This window comes from Rhinolophus sinicus, chromosome 15, assembly GCF_057876585.1.
Source record: "Rhinolophus sinicus isolate RSI-liver-muscle chromosome 15, RSI-T2T, whole genome shotgun sequence".
Classification (NCBI taxonomy): domain Eukaryota; kingdom Metazoa; phylum Chordata; class Mammalia; order Chiroptera; family Rhinolophidae; genus Rhinolophus; species Rhinolophus sinicus.
The window spans coordinates 107,730,538-107,750,874 of NC_142515.1; the positions used below are offsets into that span (position 1 = coordinate 107,730,538).

The 20,337-nt window shown below is 34.2% G+C and overlaps 1 protein-coding gene across 1 annotated transcript in view; it reads left to right on the forward strand.

The window, feature by feature from the left end:
* PDGFC (platelet derived growth factor C) overlaps positions 1 to 19,012 on the forward strand; it is a 176,226-nt gene extending 157,214 nt beyond the window's left edge. Inside the window, exons 4-6 of the mRNA XM_088792564.1 lie at positions 7,498 to 7,705; positions 12,423 to 12,640; positions 17,427 to 19,012. Of these exons, the coding sequence (XP_088648690.1) occupies positions 7,498 to 7,705; positions 12,423 to 12,640; positions 17,427 to 17,543 (543 nt within the window). The 3' untranslated portion in view covers positions 17,544 to 19,012. The remainder of the gene's footprint in view (positions 1 to 7,497; positions 7,706 to 12,422; positions 12,641 to 17,426) is intronic.
* The last annotated feature ends 1,325 nt before the right edge of the window (positions 19,013 to 20,337 follow it).

The window sequence follows — 20,337 nt, forward strand, 5'->3', positions numbered from 1 at the left end:
TAATCTGCATTATCCACACAGTATTAAAACATCTGTTCTTGAGTAGGAATGCAAGCATTTGCTTTTCTTTGCTGGCTTAAAAATAATTTAAAAACATAACCCAGATAACTTTTGGGATGAATTCAGATAAGAACAGGGGGAAATGACAAAGGAGCATGTTTAAATTAATTGTTCCAGGGTATTCTTGTGTCTTTACAGAGCCTCCCATCAGTTTTTCCAGGCACGCATTTTTGTGTACATGCCCTGTCTGCTTCTTAAGCTCTTTAAAAGTCAGACCTATGCACAATATATCAGCTTGACAATACATAAGTGAGATTGGAGACACCTTTAAGAAGTGATGTAACACAAGACTGCACTTTTTGTTTTTCCTCTCTGGTAACACCTGGAATATTATTTGGTTGTTGTTTTGTTTTTAATGACTACAACAATAAAACCTAATCTTCATTCCTAACTTTTCTGCTGGGCATAAATGAAGTGAAAGCCTCCTTATCAGTTTGAAATGTACTATATGCAGTTGACTAAGAAAGCTTCAATATAAATCTTTCTAGGCCTTAAAAGTTTTGCAACAGTTGCTATGCTACTCAAGGTAAACATTTGCATGGGTGTATTTGTCCAGAGAAGATTCCCTGCAAATGTTGTATTTTTAAAATTGTACTCTCCACAAAAACCCTAATAAAAAAGACAGCTATATTTTTTTTTAGAGGTAAGTATTTATTGTGAAATTTTAAGCAGTTCAGATAATACTATTCCAGACAGGAAACCAACTTTTTGTTTTCCTAAAAAAGGAAAAGATGATAATAAGTGCATAAAATATGTATGGTAGCCTAAGATGTTGATTTTTTGAAAGTAACACTAGAGAAGTCAGGAAGGGAACTTACTCTTGAAGCCAAACCTGCTGTCTTGTGCCTGTTACACAAATTTGTATGGCCATTACTTTGTCCGAACACATGGGCTGCCAGTTATTTTTCAATAATAAAAGCAGAAGTATATTTGTTTTTCTGTTATTCTTTCATATTAAGTTCACTTTTTATGGTCCACACTCCCCAGGATTTGTGGGATACTTGTTGGGTTACTGATGTGATACCTAATAGCAAATTTTCAGTTTTCCTTTGTTTTGGCAAAGGAAAAATCTCTCCTATGATACAAAATACTTTGGTTTATCACAAGGGTGATAATTTTGATCTGTTTTGTTCACAGTGCCCACCTTATAGAGTTTTTAATAAATCTTTGTTAAATGATTTAACACAGTATTATATTAACCTTTTCTCTGCTGCTATAATAGATTTTAAGTTGTGAAGTCCATGACAGCATGCATTAGTTTCCTAGGGCTGCTGTTACAAAGTATATACTACAGACTGGGTAGCTTAACCAACAGAAATTTATTTTCTCACAGATCTGGAAGCTAGAAGTTTGAAATCAAAGTGTCAGTAGGATTGGTTTCTTCTGAGACCTTTCTTTCTGCTTGGTTTGTGGATGGCTGTCTTCTCCCTGTGTCTTTCTGTGGTCTTTCCTCTGTGTGTATCTGTGTCCAAATTTCCTCTTCTCACAAGGACCAGTCATATTGGATTAGGGCTCATCCTAATGACCTCATTTAAACTGAATTACCTCCTTAAGGGGCCTATCTCCAAATACAGTCTCATTCTGTGGTACTGAAGGTTAGGCTTTCAATCTAAAATTTTAGTGGGACACAATTCGGCCCATAACACAGCATATATCTATATGTATTTGAAACGTGTTATCAATTCTCTAAACATGAATCTGTTGTCTTCTGTTTTTAGATTAACACAATTTCCTTTCATAAGCTAGATAATGTCTTTCTATGGATGTTTACATTCTTAAAAAGCAGAGTAAACTTATATGCACTCTCAGGACAGGGAAAAAAAAAAAAAATTCATGTTGTTTTGTTAGTTGTACCATAGAGTAGTTTTTCCCCAAATCCACTGATTATCTAAAGCAACAAGGAAGATTTAAAGATAAAAAATAGACATCAGCCCCACCACAGACTTACTAAGTAGTAGTAGGTTTATTTTCGAAGCTTTCCAGATAATTTTGCTAAAGCTGTGTTAAACCCATTTTTCAGCTCTTTTTGTAATTGAGATAAAATCGACCTATAACATGTGTAAGTTTAAGGTGTATATATATTGATTTGATACACATATACATTGCGATATGATTACCATCTTAGCTAACACCTCTATCATGTCACATAATTGTCACATAATTTTCAATTCTATTTTGTGGTAAGAATATTTAAGATCTAGTTTCTTTAGAGCTTTGAAGTATATAATATAGTATTGTTGACTATGTATTAGATCTCCAGCACTTATTATCTTCAAACTGTAAGTTTGTACCTTTTGACCATCTCTCCAGGTCTCCCACCCTCCAGCCCTTGGTACCACCATTCTACTCTCTGTTTAAGTGTTCAGCTTTTTTAGATTCCACATTTAAGTGAGATCATTCAGTATTTGTCTTTCTCTGTGTGACTTATCTCACTAAGCATAATACCCTCTAGGTCCATCCATGTTGTCACAAATGGCAGGATTACATTCTTTCTCGTGGCTGAATAGTATATACAGTATACCACATCTTCTTTATTCATTCTTCTGTGGATGTACACTTAGGTTGTTTTCATATTTTGGCTATTGTTAATAATGCTGCAATAAGCAGAGGAGGGCAGATACCTTTTCAATATCCTGTTTTCATTCCCTTTGGTTATATATCCAGAAGTTGGATTCCTGGATTATGTGGTAGTTTTCATTTTAATGTTTTGCAGAACTTCCATACTGTTCTATAGTGGCTGAGCAAATTTACGTTTTCACCAGCAGTGCATAAGAATGTTTTGGAAATGACAGCAAAGGCACAGCAGCAAAACCAAAATCAAAAAAGTCGGAATCCATCACACTACAAAGCTTCTATAAATCAAGAGAAGCAATCAACAAAATAAAAAGGCAACCTGTGGAATGGGACAAAATATTTGCAAAGCATATATATTGGATATGTTAAAAGTTGTAATGTGTAAAAACTCATACAACTCAATAACTTTAAAAATATCATTAAAAAATGGGCAGAGGAACTAAATAGCATTTTTTTTCCAAAGAAGTCATCCAAACAGTACATGAAAAGATGCTCACCATTAGTAATCATCAGAGAAATTCAAATCAAAACCACAGTGAGATATCACCTCACACCTATTGGAATGGCTATCATCAAAAGTACAAGAAATAGGAAGTGTTTGGAGGATGGAGAGAAAATAGACCCTCTAGCAATTATATAGAATTACATAGAATTCTGAAATTTGAAAGCTGGAAAGAAACTTAAAAGTCACTGAGTTCAGCAGCCATGCTTTACAGAGGAGGAAACCGAGACTAGGCTTAAAGGGGTTACAGTATTTGCCCGATAAATTGTCTTTCTGAAATGTGAGCGTCTTCAAATTGACAGTCCAGGCTCTTTGACTCCTGATAAGGATTTTTCTCTCATATCATGTTGTCATTCAGAATGACTTTCACCAAGGAATTTGAAAAAAAAAAAAAACTCATTTGTATAAGACCCTTAACACATGGTACTGACATTTTAGAATTGCATGGTTTGACAGGGCTCTTCATTGCAGAGATTTCAGGTTCCTTTTCTGCTCTTTCACCATCTATCTTTCCAAAGTAATGTACCTGAAAAGGTCTAGCCTAGGACTAGGATATCCACTCAAGTTATCCCTACAACCCGGCAGGTAATAGTAGAAAAGCTTTTTTTCTGGCTTACTAAAGTAGAGATGTTTAGTCATTTGCATTATGGAATACCAAGAAACTCTGCTTTTCCTTACTGACCATTGTCATCCACTAAATAGTCTTAGAACAATTCATAATTTAGTAATAAGTATATATTTCCTTGGTGACTAAAAGAGATAAGGGGTGGGGAATGTGAAAATCCAATTGAGTTTGAGGCACTTAGCCCAATCATAAATATTTTTAAGTAACACAGATATTATCAGAATTTTCTAGACACTAAATATGGGGGAAAAATCTATGAGCCTGTACTGAAAATAGGAGGTTTTGATTAAAGGAAAAATTAAAACTTAAAAAAAAAAAAAAAAAAAGCATGACATTTTTTTCCTGTAACTTCTTTTTCCCATTGCTCCCCCTTTTCTCTGAAAATCCCTTTAGGCAACTTAGAAAAGCAGAACTTCTAAAGTGAAGAACTTGGTTGTTCCTTGAACCAATCAGTGGGGTGACTGTCATGAGAATGCCCTTAAAAGCATTGCTTCCTCTGTTCTGTCTAAGGGTTGATGCTTTAAATCCAGGGCAAATGAGTTGATTCTCCCCTCATGTTTTGTTGGGTGGGCACTGCTATGTGTGCTTGTGTGTGTTTGTGTGTGTGTGTGTGTGTGTGTGTGTGTGTGCATGTGTGTGTGTGTGGTTTATCTCCTTAAATTTATCTTAATTTAAATATTTAAAAGCTTGGAGCTTTATGCCATCAACCAATATTTGCGTGCACTAACATATGCCAAGTTAGTTTCTCCCAACCTTTGACATTTGAGGGGATTGTTTTATATTGTCATAGTCCTGAGTAACAACTCAGTTATTCTTTGAGTATTACTGACCCTTAATTTTCACTTTATATAAACATATATATATATTTTTGGCTTAATTTTAAAAATTTGCATTAACAGTTTCACATAATAAATTTAATCAATATTAACCAAATTGGTTAAACGGACAATTAAAACTTTTATCAGATAATTGTTCATTTATGTATGCAATATAGTTATCAGTCATAATAGTACTCTCTGTCAAAACAATTATGCATTTCTTGGACAATTAAAAAATACTGGGAGTAAATAGGGAACGTATTAAATCTGGTTTCTGCTCTCAAAAGTTCACAGAGCAATTGGAAACATCTTAGTAGCAATATTTTATCCAGAATCTCCACATTATTGAAATTAGATCTTTACAATAAGAATAAAATCAATGTTGACCCAAGGCTGCCACAGTCATTTCTGCCGATTATGCTCTATAAAAATCCATCCCACCCCCTTCTTCCCACTCCCCTTACTCCCCTCACTCCCCGTGTGCAAAAGGATCTCTATACCTACAAAGCTATGAGCCCCAGCAGGGGCTGTGCCTGCCCCAGAGAACAGTGGTCCTTTTTCTAATTTACAGAGCAGCTTCTGCTTTTCAGGCCATGTGCCCACAGGATAGCCCAGAGAGGGAATCTCTTGCAAATTGACACAATTGAGATATATGGGGCAATGATGTCCCTGCTCTTGAGGAAGTTTTCATGGATGAATTGGGTTTCAAGAAAGGCCATTATAAATGGAAAAGATTTATTATGTGGATCACAGGAGGGAGAGTTTGCATATGGGGGATGGCAACAGCATTTAGCATGGGTGGAAGTACAAGGCCTGAGATGAATATGACATGTGCAGCAGTCAGTGAAGAGACTAGATTGATTGGAACAAAATGTGCATGTCTTTGATGAGTAGAGGATCAGATGGGAAAGGGCAGGAAAGGTCAGATAGTAAGGACCCTGAGTGCAGGGGAAGGAATTTGGATTTCATCCTCCAGATGAGAATCACTCTAGAGGCATTTGTTCAAATTCATCACATGATCAGTGATAACTTATTTTAGGTAGATTAACCCAGGGTTATGCAGCATAGAATAAAGTGAATAAGGAAAGATTAAAGGCAAGGATACAAAGTTCGAGGCTACTATACATAGTACCTGGTTTTTCAGTATCTAGCCCAGTATCTGATGAGAATGAAAAGGAAGAGCTGATATGATAATTTTTCATTATAACAAATAGTATTTTTACCTGATCTTCAAGAGGAATCCATATGTATTATAGAACATGTTGGAAATAAAGATATATATAAAGAAGAAAATTAAAAAAAAACATTCTCATTTAAATCATAGGTGAACACTCTCAACATGCTACGAACTGTTGATCTTCTTGTTTTGTTTTGTTTCTATTTATGTATGTTGAAATGATGGTATATTTACACTACATTTATATAGCTGTTTTTTTGCTACATAGTAGGCATTTCTTTTGTTAATAAAAATTCCTAGAGGACATCATTTTTAATGGCTGTATACTATTTCAGTTATGAGTAGTACAGTGTAATTAACTGTCTCAACTATCATAAATTTAGATTTTTCCCAACTTTTTGTTCTTATAAAATGCTGCTGTAATGAACATCAGTCAACTAAATGCTTTATTCTATACTCTTCTTCTCCACTCCTCTGCAAAAAGTAATGATAATAGCAAAACTAATCCTAGCATGTGTTCATTTACTTGTTTTGCCTATTTTGATTTCAGTTCTGCTCTACCATTCCCCACCCTAAAAATTAGGGTAGTTCTTCCTGAACTTCTATTGAAATTATTGGCTCATTTTGTCACTTGCCATTTATAAAGATGGATTGCAATCCATTGCTCTATGTATGAACATTTAGGTTGTTTCCGTTTTTCCTCTATTTCAAACAACACTGCAATGAATATCAGTATACATATTCCCCATGTGCACAAATAAAAGGTTATAAACCTCAAAGGTGAATTACAGGGGCACAGGACATATAAATCTTCAACTCTAGTTTCCTATGTAAACTAAAGTGGTTGGACCAATTTATACTCACTTTTGCAGGCAGAGAAATTCCAATTTACCCACATACTTGGTAATCCTTTTTTTAAAATGCTTGCCAATCTCATGTATGTGAAATAGTGTCTCCTTTTTTATATGTGACATATCTCACTTTGTTTTGCATTTCTCTGATAACTAGTGAATTTTAGCATGTTTTTATGTCTGTTGACCATTCAAGCTTCTTGTCTGAAATTTGCCCATTTTCTATTGAGTTGTTTTTGTCTCTTTTTATAGAGTTTGGCCACTATTATAATCCTGTGATAGTTACATAATTTACTAAAGTGTTCCCCCAGTGTCTGTCTTTCAATCCTATTTATTAAAACACTTGTAGGCAAATTTATTAGAGTTATGTTTTATAGTTTGGGAATTTTCTATTTTGATTAGCAAGTTCTTCTCTAATGTCAAAGGCTTTCCCCCTGCATTTTGTTGTTAATTCTCTATGAGTTAATTATTTGATATTAAATTTTTAATCCATTGGACATTCATTTGCATAACTACCTAGTTATTTCCCAGACTAAGGAAAATGGAAAGTGGAAACAAAGAAACAAAAATTTGGTCACCTGTATTACAGTTTCCATTTTAAGTCCGTCCATGAACCACGAGACATTTTCTTTTTTATTTAAGCAACAGCTATCCACATCCACCTTGGTTTGTAGGAATGGAAATTAAAAATCTTTCTCATTACCTACCTGGAAAATCTCTCCAAGTTCATCTACATGAAGTCTTGCAAAGGAATTGCTTCTGACTGGAGTGGAATACAATTTCACTTCTCATGTGTTTACAGCCTCAGTCTATCTAACTTCATGCTTCAATCCAGAAGGAAAACATTGTCATTTCTGAACTATATAACACACGATTCCTTTTACTTTCAGCAATTCACAGAAACTGTGAGCCCTTCAGAGTTACCCGCCTCAGCTTTGCCACTGGACCTGCTGAATAACGCCGTCACTGCCTTTAGTACCTTGGAAGATCTTATTCGGTATCTTGAACCCGATAGGTGGCAGTTGGACTTAGAAGATCTCTATAGGCCAACGTGGCAACTTCTTGGCAAGGCTTTTGTTTTTGGAAGAAAATCCAGAGGTAAGCTCTCTCTTCAGATTAGAACCTCACGTAATTCTTTTAGCAGCTAATGTTTCAGATTCTTTTGCCATAGAATCTGAAACATTATGGGTAGAGTTTTAAATCCTTCAGAGATATATTTAAATACTCAATTTTCATAACATTTGAGCATGTGTACATACTAAATAAGAATACATACGAATGGGGGGGACGTGCTTATTTAGAATGCAATGGGTTTGCAAAATTAAAAGGGATACTTTCGCTGAAAATTCTTGTAATTTCTTTAATTAAAAAATATCATTTTGGTGAAGTCCTCTATGACATTTCACAAGAACCATTGCTTATTTAAACCTAATATTTGGGGTATATTGATTTAGAGATTCAAGAGATTATCATAGTTTTCTAAACCCGTTTGGGTCTAAAGTAGGGAAAGCTCTATCAAAATCATTATGTACTATGTCCTCAAAGGTCAAGATTATATCAATTTCCATTTCCAAAGCCTAGAACCTTTTCTAAATAACATGAAAAATAACTGTGGCTCACCATAAAATAGAACTAATAGTTTCCCAGATAGGATTCAGAGCAAGAAAATAATGATGAAAGGAACCCATACCATTCACTTTTGACCAAAGGAACATATATCCCTTCAAGAGTGAAAGTGTTGATAATTAAACTTAATTCCATATGGTCAAGAAATTGGAAATAATGTTAACTGAGTTTGCTCTAAGTTTTAGGTAATTTCCTTGTAAACATTGGAACTAGAAAGCATCCATATCAGACATAAATAAAAATGTCATAGAAATAACTGATTAGTGACAACGTACTCAAAAAAATCTGTGTCAGTCTGTCGAAAACATTGAAATCTACCCAGCACCACTTTAGAGAATGGAATGACAATCTGAAAGATATATATAGAAGGAACAATGTTTAGTGAATTTGAGCGATTCACAAGGGCAGATTGCACCGGACTTGTTCTTCTAAATCTTGTCAGAAAGAAACCCGATTCCTGCCCTTTCCTGCTAAGTAAGAGTCGCAGCCCTTCTGGATGAGGAGCTTTAATCTCAGCAGGTCATGTTCAGACTTGCCCAACCATGGTATTTGCTATGCCAACAGAGTGGTTTCCTTTCAGCAATATTTGAAAGCGGTGTTCAAGTACAGGGGCAGTGGAATCTTGTCCAGATGCTGAAAGCTGTTACATATTTATAAGATTTGATCTTGATGAATAACTTGATGAATAACTGACGAACAATACTTCCCTTCCCTCCCATTTAGGACTAGGAAAATGAAGATCTGCAAGGCTAGCAGAAACCCATGAATAGAGCCTTTGTTAGCAAATTTGAAGTAGATTTTCATGTTGATCTGTAAAAGGAAGGCAGAAGGAGTAAACCAGGTTCTAAGCTCAGATCTAGTTTTTTGATGGCTGATCTCAGGATTTGAGCCTGAAAATCTCCTTCTAGCCATGCCGTTCCTGCCTGTACCTCTCCACGTGGTGCTCAAGGATGATTCAGCCCTCAGCTAGCACACGTTTAAAAGCATCCAGCACTGAACCAGATCTTTCAAATATTCATTTAGCACTTTGCAAATTGAAGCCCTTTGCAGTTTGCCAAACTATTAACTTTTTAAGCATACAGTAAGTGTGAGAAAAGCAGTGTATATTTTTGGAACTTTACATAAACTAAAATGCAGGTGTGGGATATCATCTATATAGACAAAACCAACTACCCTCCCAAGAGTCTTTCTACAAAGAAACGAGGAGTAAAACGTTTAAAAGCTTCTAATTAGACATCAAAATAGATTTTCCACAGAATAAACATATCACAGTGTTACCACATTTATCTTAGAAAGACCACCCTCAGATTGCATTACAGTAATAGAATATTCTAGGGCTGAATATCTCAAAAGAATGAACAACTTATGAAGTAAAATGTGACTATAACTTTTTTCAGTCAGTGTTACCCTTTTTAGTAAAAGTCTGCAATATTGATAAATCTAAACACAAAAATTTACATTATAATAACAGCTCTCATTGGTGACATGCTCAAAACATCCATCTTTTAGAAAGACAAATTAATGCATGTATTGTCTTGGGAGTTAGTTATGAAGAGGAAATAAGGAATCTGAAGTCTGAGTTTTTTTGTTTGTTTTTTGGTTTTTGTTGTTGTTGTTTGTTTTTACTTTAAAAACATTTTCCATAATATTATAGTTAAGTTATTAAAAAGTATATGTGGGGGCATGATCTTTCTCTCCTTTTTGTACTTTTTCCTTGCCTGGATGTTCTACATAATATTAAAGAATTTGTGACCCCAATTTATAATCACACGACTTATTTTAATGAAGCTTAGATGAGTTTGAAGCCTTAGAAGTAGGAAGCATAACTTTCAAATAAGATATGGCAAATTCAAAATCCTTATTGTATTTTTAGCCCAGTGTAGACTGCATTAATGTTTTTTTCTGTTTTGTTATTTTCCCTTTCTTCCTCTGTTTCAAGGTTTTCATTCATACCTTGCTACTACAGGAAAAAAAAAATTCTAAGTCAGGCTTAACTAGTACTTAAAAAGGGCTTTTGACTTTTGTGTCAAACATGATAAATGAGTGGAAGCTAAGTTGAAAGTGTGTTTAAATTTTCACATTGTAGCAGGTATCATAACTTAGTTCACTTGGGAAATCTATCTAACCTTTTATTGTGGTTAAGTAAACATTTTAAAGTGAACATATACAGTCTCATTTTCTAGTTTCATGAAATAGTGTGTTTAAAACTATTTGCGGTAGATGAATATCCTTTCAAAGCTAAGAGCTTCATTCACATTCTAAAGAAGAATAAATCTTAAATAAGCATTGCAAATTTTGGCAACTGGCTTTTGTATGTGTGTGCATGTTTTATGTTTTCTCCCTCCTTATCCAGACAGTAACTTCTAGAGAAAAAATTCAAATAAGCTCATATATAGCTTTAACAATGAAAGAGCAATATGTACATATACTATTAGTTCAGCAAAATGAAATCAGGTAAAATATGTGGTATCATTTAACCTAATTATCTAATTAACTTTATTAGAGATAAATTGGTCTTTTATAGCATTCAAAAGCATGAACTCATCTTCCCTTAAATATTTAAAAGCTTTACTTTCACAGGATCATTTTTCCAATGAAAAGGAAATTTTTAAATGCTCAAATGAAATAGTGATTTTTCTACTGAGTTGGGAAAAAAATTTTTTTAGCTAAATAAGATGTTGAAATGAATTGATTGAATTAGTCTTTCCTTGGTGCTTTCCTAAACTTGACCAAGGTTTCAGTCAACTATATATTACATGTGCTTATAATTTATGATTGCTTATGCATAATTTATAATATATTTTTTGAAAATACATTAGTTCCCTTTGACATTTAGAAAAACTTAATCACATATACAATGTAACATAGCCAAGAAAACAAGAATCAAAAACCATTTGATTCTTAATAACCTTGTCATTTTTAAATTATTTAAAATATTGGAACTTAATTTTTAAAACTGAATAATTATCTGAAGCAGTCTTTAACCCAATTTTTTTTTCCTGTCAATTCTTATTTATATTTCCAATGTTAGTGAAAAGGTATTTAATAGATTTATTATATTTTAGATAATTTTTCTAAATTTTAATAAAACCTTTATTTTTGATGGGAAAAAAGTCGTGATGAATATATGTTATCCAAAACTCTTCAGTTTTATTGGAATTGCTTTTATTTGAACATTTCTGTGTGGGGGGTGGAGGAGGCAGAGGCGTAAAGCAGAAATTAAAATTATATGAGAGATACTTATCCTAACAATTCACTACTATTTATATGTTACATATAAATTCATATTAAACATTGCATGTTACTTTGATATAATTTATCTGAGGTAATATCAGTTTGTAGTTAAAAACAACCGTTCTTTGAGAATTTACTGCAACAATCTGATGAAAGGATATTTTGTTTGGTCTTTACAAGTAGGTATTCTTTTAAAGAATAAAGTACAACATGATTAACCAACTTGTTAAAAGAATAGAGACAATGGTTATAAATTAGACATTTCTTCCATCCTTTAGATGGGGAAGAACAGAAATCTGAAAAAGTTAAACTAAATTTCAAAGACCAGAAATTACTCAGTTCATGAAAAGCAATGTTTTCCAACATCTGCTCTTTTAAAATGTATCATTCTTTTCACTTCATGGTCCATTCAGCTGTCTTCAGAAATTCATTTTCTTCATTTCCTTTTTGCATTTTATGATTCTTATTGCCAGAAAGATGATAGGAAGTTCTGTTGACAAGTTTCTGTAAATTGTTCTTCATTAATTGCATGAGCGTGTAATCCTTTTTAAAAAATGCATTTATTTATTCATCAAGGCATTCAGCATTTTACATTCTCTTCTTCCCTCCAATGCTCTCCTTTTTTACTTTTTTACTAAGGTTAAAAGGTGTAGCCCTCTTTTTCCTCTATAAAGTTTCCTATTTATAGCTTTCAACTGGTTTGTTGGCTCTGTTCATAATATTGCACAATGGCATCTCTTTATTGGTCACTAAGTCATAATGGAGCTTTGTTTATTATGAAATAGAAAGTCCAACTTCTTAGCTGCCTAGCCCCCCAAAACCTATTTACAATAAGGAGGGGTATTGTTAGGGTTATTGTTCATGAAATAGCTGTCTTTATGAAAAGAGTTTAACAAAATACATTCAGCCTCAAAGCGTGAACATCTATTTTTCTTTGCTTTCTTATGCCATGTAGTGGTGGATCTGAACCTTCTAAAAGAGGAGGTAAGATTATACAGCTGCACGCCTCGTAACTTCTCGGTGTCCATAAGGGAAGAACTAAAGAGAACCGATACCATTTTCTGGCCAGGTTGTCTCCTGGTTAAACGCTGTGGTGGAAACTGTGCCTGTTGTCTCCACAATTGCAATGAATGTCAATGTGTCCCGAGCAAAATTACTAAAAAATATCATGAGGTAGGTATATCATTTTCTTTTTGGGTTCCTTTGGGTGTTTTGTGTCTTAAAAAACAAAAAAGCAAAAAAAACCAAAAACAGCATATCTAAAATGGATTTTTGTTTGGAAAGGGATGTAGCATTCATGGGGGGAAAAAAGGTTTACAAAATAGTTCATGTCTTTAAATTAGTACCTGTAACTCAAAAACCCAGACATTAAGGATTTTGAAAACATATCCTCTGATATTACATCATGGGTGGTCAGTAAACAATTCATCTCTAATAGAAAAAAGACAATGTGTTCCTTTGTAGGGTAAAAAAGGGTAAAACTTCAACTTTTAATCTTTTCAAAATATGAAGGGAAGGTATTATAAAGACAAACTTGGACGTAAATTATTGTCTCTTTTGGAGAAGAAAGATCTTTGATATTTATTTTTTCCACCTGGGGCAATGTGGGCACATAAATCCCAAGAAGAAATATTCATAATTACAACAATATTCCTATTACTCATGTTGTCCCAAATAGCATCTTAAATGTTTTTTTTACGGATTCTTCACACTTTATCTCTTTATTCTATGGAATTAAGGAAAATAGAATATTAAATGTTAGTAATTTTTGTTTTTCAGAGCCTTAGGAACCTTAGGACTTACATAGTCCAAATTTTTGGTAGCCCTTGACTACCCCCAGTTCTATCCCACCCTCTCTCCAATAGCCTCATGTAGCATTCACACATCAAGAAGCAGTCTTTGTGGGAATCATTACTTTTTCTGTGATCATCTTTTTGTTAATAACCAAATTACCCTATGAAAAAGGTTTCTCTATTTGGTGTAATTCGTAATTTCTGAGGCCTGAATTTTTCTCAGTTTTATATTTTGGAAATTAGTGCTTAGTCTAGTGATACTTCTAAACAAATGAAATTATGTTTTAAACATGACTTAAAATAGTACTAAAAGCATTAAGTCATTGAATACAATTAATCTGGAGATTTAACTCACTTAAAGTGAAGGCCACCTTGGGCTTTAATTCTTTTTGATGAGCATTGTTCCCGTTTTCAGTTTAAAGATTACTTTATCTCATGGAGAAGGCAAAAGCAAAGTCAGAGCTTAGTTCTAATTGTTCTCCCTTTGTCTATCTCTATTACACCGGCTTCCCTAAATATTAAGCTGAAAATATTCATTGTGTTACTACAAACTGAATCATTCCCTCTTTTGGTTTCCTCTAGCCTTTCATTGGGTTTTGTTCAACCATTGTATCAAAAGTAAGTTTAGAAAATTAAGAGGCTCATAAAATACAAGAATGATATTGTTATGTTTTGATGTAATATTATTACATAATAATAAGAATAAGATTCTTACTACTTTTGTATCTATCACTATATACTGATTGTTGGAAGCCATTTTAGTTACTATATATAATATATGTTATATATACATATATATACACATATATATATATCATATTATAATATGAGATATATATTTCCTTAACAATTTTGCTACCTCCCAAACCTAGTTTTTAGAGAAGCAAGACAGGAGCTTTACATATGTATAAACTTATATGTTACCTCTTCTTAACACACTATTTAGATTCCAGTCAATCCCAGCATAACTACTCCATCCTCTGTGCATGTGTAGGACTTTAAAAGTATTTCTGTTGGAGAACTTTTACTATTTCATAATTATTGTTTATTTTTATTTGCTTCTACAAAATTGAGAACTAAGAAAGAGCAAAGATCACTACAGTGTAGTGCTTCAGAACAGACTCCAAAGCCAGACATCCAGCATTTGAATCTGACATTTGTTAGCTATGTGACGTTGAGCAAATTACTTAGTCCCCGTGCCTCAATGATTCACCTGTAAAGTGAGCTTCTAACCCTCACAATACCTTATTGTGAGAATTCAAGGAGTGATATTTATAAAACAGTTAGAAAAGATCTGGCACATTTCAAGCCCTTGCAAGTTATGCCCTCAATTATCTTTATTTCCTCCCCTGTGCCTACCCCTTATTCTTCGATTATGGCAAATAATCAATAAAGATTTAATGAACTGTGCCCAGAGGTGAGAAGGATATTCTCTTTCTGGCAAAAAGATCTATAGAATACTCTGGCAATAGAAGCATATCTGTTCCTTTTTTTTTTTAAAGGCGGGCACAGCTCGCAGTGGCTCATGTGGGGATCCAACTGGTAACCTTGGTGTTATTAGCACCACGCTCCAGCCAACTGAGCCAACTGGCCACCCCTGTTCCTTTTTTATTCATTCTTAATCAGCCAGTGATTTTCACCTTGTTTACATCTTAATGTATTTAATTTCATCTTTTCATAACATATAGTCTTATTTTTTCTTGCATAGATTTGTTTGTTTTTTGGAGGAAAAGTATGCCTTAGTTGACTTATTCTAGTAATGAGTCCCATCCTCCAAAGTTCTATAGCACCCAAACTTTTAAGGGCATGTTGCACATTTTGGGCAATGGTACATGTATATCTATCCCTTGATGGTTCTTTTTGTACCTTATCTATTATTTTTCACAGTCTCTGATTTTAGGTTTTCCCTGAATGAATTTTTCATTGACTTTTAGTTTTAGTTTGAACGTCTACCTCAAAATTTTGTGAGACGTGCTTCTGTCTGGTTTCTTTTCTGATGTCATAAACTATGTCCTGAAAACCAAATTATCATGTTTAATATTATCCAGGACCTGCTGGACATTTTCCAAGTTTATCTTTCTCTTCTAAAACTTAAGCTTTCAAATGGGATCAAGAAGGAAAACAGTAATTATGTCTCTACCACCATGTATTTGAATCTCTTTTCCAAGACTTTAACATCACTGGAACATATGAGATTCTTCTGCTATTTGTAAATCTTCACAAACATCAGTGGCCAAAACTGGGGGGTGAAATGAGGGCTTTCATTTGGAGACTGCATCTTGACATAAGCACTGTTACAGGAAGGAAGGATTGTAGGATTGCGGTCTGGTTATGACTGAATGTTAGGGCTGGATAAGGTGGCCTTTTTAATTTTCACCTTTCACAGTAAACTTCTTTTTTCTTCCCCTGACACCTGGGAAAATGTATACATGTGGAGAGAGGAATGGAAGACATTGGCTATATCAATATTGCAATTTATCTGTCCACCTAACCTCATTCCAGAAACGATTTGTAACAAGAACATGATGATAAGATATGATATAGCACCGGTATCTTAGGAATAGTTAATTTTGATGCCACCTTAAGTTGTGCAAAAACAATAAATTAGTACCGTTACATAAAAATATATTTAATAGTCATTGGATTAAAGTTCACATTAAAATAATATGTTTAGTAACCTTTATTCTAGAATTGTGAAATGTAATAGAAAATCTATTTGAAAAGTTGACTCTCATAGTTATTACAAGACTTTGCAGTGTATGTCTCTACAAAGAAAGTTATTAAATAAATAGAATATTCTGGTAATATTCTGAGTCTTTAGAAGATTTTTATCTATCACTCTAACTTTACTAATTCATATTTGGCCGAAGTACAAATACTGGCTATGTCACTTATTCTCTCTAAGCTATTCACCCATGTGTAAAATAAGGGTAATAATTGTAAATTACTTCACAGAATTCTTCTGAGTTAAAGTATGTAAAAATATTGTTTAGTGACTGGCACACACAAGCATTCAAAAAATGTTAGCTTATTAACCTTTGATATGACCACAGTCGCCAAATAAGGTATATACATCCTCTGTTTTTGTGTTTTGTTTTTTGTTTTTTAATCTTTAAGTAGAATAGTCATAAGACCTGCCTTGTGCTTTTTGGATTAATGAAAATTTCCAGGAACTTTTAGAAGTTTCTTTATGAAGTTATCTATGTGATACCCAGAGAGCAGAGAAACTAGACAACTCCATGTTATTATGTGCTCTCGTCTATGTTCATAATCCAAACATAATTTCTAAAACCTTATCACTTCTATGATAAGAAATAAAATACAACACACATCGAATAGGTAGATTTTATCAAGTACACCAGATAGTCGTTTATAGAATACAGATCTAGGTCTTTTTGTCACAGTGTTAAAAGGAAATATGTTTAGTGTGTCTATTTTGCTATATATTTTATTTAAAACTTCAGCAATCCAAACTGCAAATAACTTCATTAAATAGAGGCATTATTGTTGTTATTGCCAAACTTCCGTACACTGCACGGTAGGATCCAGCTGCAGAAAGCTGTGACAGCGGCTGATGTCTATGAAGTACATCTAATCCATCTCATCAAGTTTATAGAGGACTTGAAGTGTAGCCAAGAAAATTAATGAGTGGCATAATTGAGCAAACTCAGCTGTAGGGCGATCATGTTTCTTTTCACAGTATCACAGTACTTGCGTGTATTGCTTCAAGTATAAATATTTGCTAAATGTGTGAATAAATGAATGAGTGAAAGAAACTAACCAACAGAAAAAGGAATAGGGCAGTAGCGGTTCCAAAATACTTAGTCAAGGTGAAATTGTCTCTAGTATGGTTAGATGGGTGAAAGAAAGGGTGTATAGTTAGTCTTTCAGTGTAGAGAACTGTTCGCTAAATTGAAAGAGGCAGCATCCTTCCAAATTGTTGGTATTGAAATATCCTTTCTTTCACGGAATACTAATCATTTATGATTTTTTTGGTTTTTTTTTTGAGGCGTGGGAGAATGTATTTGGAATGCCTTCACTAAGGAAAAATGAAAATTTGTTAATCTTTGTTGGGCTCCAAATTTGATTGCTGAAATTTTACTTGTGAAATCAGGAGTTATAGATATCGGTTTGCTTTAAAGGTGGTTCCCATTATTGCTTTTCAGGTCCTTCAGCTGCGACCAAAAATTGGTGTCAGGGGATTGCACAAATCTCTCACTGACGTGGCCCTGGAACACCACGAGGAGTGTGACTGTGTGTGCAGAGGCAACACCGGAGGATAACCACGTCACCAGGCGCAGCCCTCTCCCAGAACCATACAGCTCAGCGACTGATTCCCTTCTAGAACTTACGCATTATCTCCATCCATAATCTCAGTTGTTCGCTTCAGGGACCTTTCATCCTTCAGGATTTACAGTGTGTTCTAAAAGAGGAGACACCAACCGGAATTAGGAGTTGTGCAACAGCTCTCTTGAGAGGAGGCTCCGATGACAGGAGGAAAGGTCTCCGGTCGTGGAACAAAAAAAATTAAATGTTCTAGGTCACTAGCTAGTTACAGAGTTACCATGTACTTCTAGCTGTGTTCAATATGTCAGTTGTCTTGATGTGACTTAGGTTAATTCAGTACAGGAAAAAAAAAAAAAAAAAAGAACTGTGCACAAGGGAGCACCTGATTCTGTTGCTTTGCTTAACCCTCAAGCTCCATGTTCTGGGCCTAAAATCAGAGAAATCTGGACTTTTTTCCTTATATTCACATGTATAAACCAGAGTGTTCAATGTTCTACAAACTTGGTTTTAAAAAGGAACTATGATTCTATAAATCAAACTTGTGTCATGCTGATAGGAAAGACTGGATTTTCCATATTTCTTATTAAAATTTCTACCATTTAGAAGAAGAGAACTACATTCATGGTTTGGAAGCAACAAACCTGAAAAGAAGAGTGGCCTTATCTTCACTTTATAAGTTGGGTTATTTTATTGTGTACATTTTTATATTCTCCTTTTGACATTATACCTGTTTGCTTTTCTAATCTTGTTAAATATATCTATTTTTACCAAAGGTATTTAATATTCTTTTTTTTATGACAACCTAGATCAACTATTTTTAGCTTGGTAAATTTTTTCTAAACAGAATGGTTATAGCCAGAGGAACAAAGATGATATAAAATATTGTTACTCTGACAAAAATACATGTATTTCATTCTTGTATGGTGCTAGAGCTTAGATTAATGTGCGTTTTAAAATACTGAGGTGGGAAATCAATAGAATTTGGTAAGTTTCAAAGATTTTTTTGAAAATAAACAAATTATCATATCCTCCACTCCTATTATGGGAGATGCAAATAAAAAGTGACATATGAAAATAGGCATTCAGATCCAGTCATTACTAACCCCTAACCCTTATTTTGGGAAATGTGAGCCTAGCTCAGAAGAACATGAAGCACCTTGAAAAAAAGAGACTTGACAACTTCCTGACAAAGTGCTCTGCTGTCCTGTTGGAACACATCCTATTTATTGTGATGTTCTGGTTTTATTATCTTTAAACTCTGTTCCACACACTTGTATAAATACATGGATATTTTTATGTACAGAAGTATATCCTTTAACCAACTCACTTATTGTACTCTTTGGCAAATCAGTAAAATACTATGCTTGTAAAATGCTTAATATTGTGCCTAGGTTATGTGGTGACTATTTGAGTTAAAAATGTATTGAATCACCAAATAAAAGAATGCAGCTATTTTGGGGAGAAACTGAGTGTGCGTGCAAGGTTTGTCTCTTGAATTCCAAGAAAATGAAAGTGATAAAGTTTTGTGTTACCATGAATTTCCATTGTGCAGCAGCTGACGTCAGTTTAAAACAGGTCGAAAAGTGAACATGTCTGTTGCGGCTTTCCTGCCTCTTGTCTCCAGTGCTTTTGAGCAATAGTTTTCTTTTTCTCACTGGTCTTGATACTAATTTCTGGCAAATTAAATTGCAAATGACTTGGAAGTCGCTATGTGATTTAGGAACTACTTAATGATAGTTATAGGGTGGTATAAAACTGGAGGAAAAAACCTGTAACTTTCCATTCCTGGGTTCATTTTCAATGGCAAATACTAAGTGGGGTGAGCATAAATTGGATTGGCATACGGATTAATGTGTTTTACATAACAGACTTCAAGGTGTGGCTCCACAATTTCCGATGTAAATTTCTGCTCAGTGCTGTTATCTTATCTCTGCCTTTCAACTTGCCTGAGACTTCTGGGGCTCAGAGCCAGGCTGTCTTCAGACACCTCTTCTAAACAGTACCTTCTTTCCATACTTTCCCATCTGGCAGTCCTACCTCGTGCCAAACCACATGAAAAGCAACAAAAAAACTGAAAAGAACATCCATGTTCTGTGTTACTGGCTTACCTTTTCAGAGTTTTGCCCCAGCCTTATAAGGCTCCTAGATACAGCTTAATGGTGCTGCACTGAAAATGCAGTACAGCATGTTTCCCTCTTGGCAATTTACAGATCTCATTCTTATAGTAAAGACACTATGAAATCTTACAGTGAATGCCCTGTGTAACTGTGTTTAAATCAGTATTTTCAACTATTGAATGGGATACCTCCTTTCCCTTTTATTTTTTCATATTTATTTTTTTGTTTCCTTTAACATGTTGAAAGGCGAAAGAAATTACTCTATAAAGGTAGCAGTCCCAAATCATGTTGTTGCCAATGAGTGGGAAGGCTTTGAGACCTAACTGCTGCATAATACTTAACTCACTCATAGCTCTTACTGTGCATTTTACTGAAGAAAAAAAAAAAAAAATCAGCCCATTAATGGCACATAGAGACCATAATTTCTCAGAATTCTACAAAGTATTGACCATGTTAACCACAGTTTTGTGTCTGTGGTGTGTGCCTTTGTTCCGGAGAGAGGGACTGTTTTTCCTAGTGATTTTATTAAAATAAGACAGCAAGCTTAGTTGGCAGAAGGCAGGTTTTCATGTGTACATTTTTCATTTCTACATCTCATTGCCTTTCTCATCTAATAATCATTGTACGTACTGTGAAAAGGTACAGATAACAAAGCAATGAGAATCTACACTGT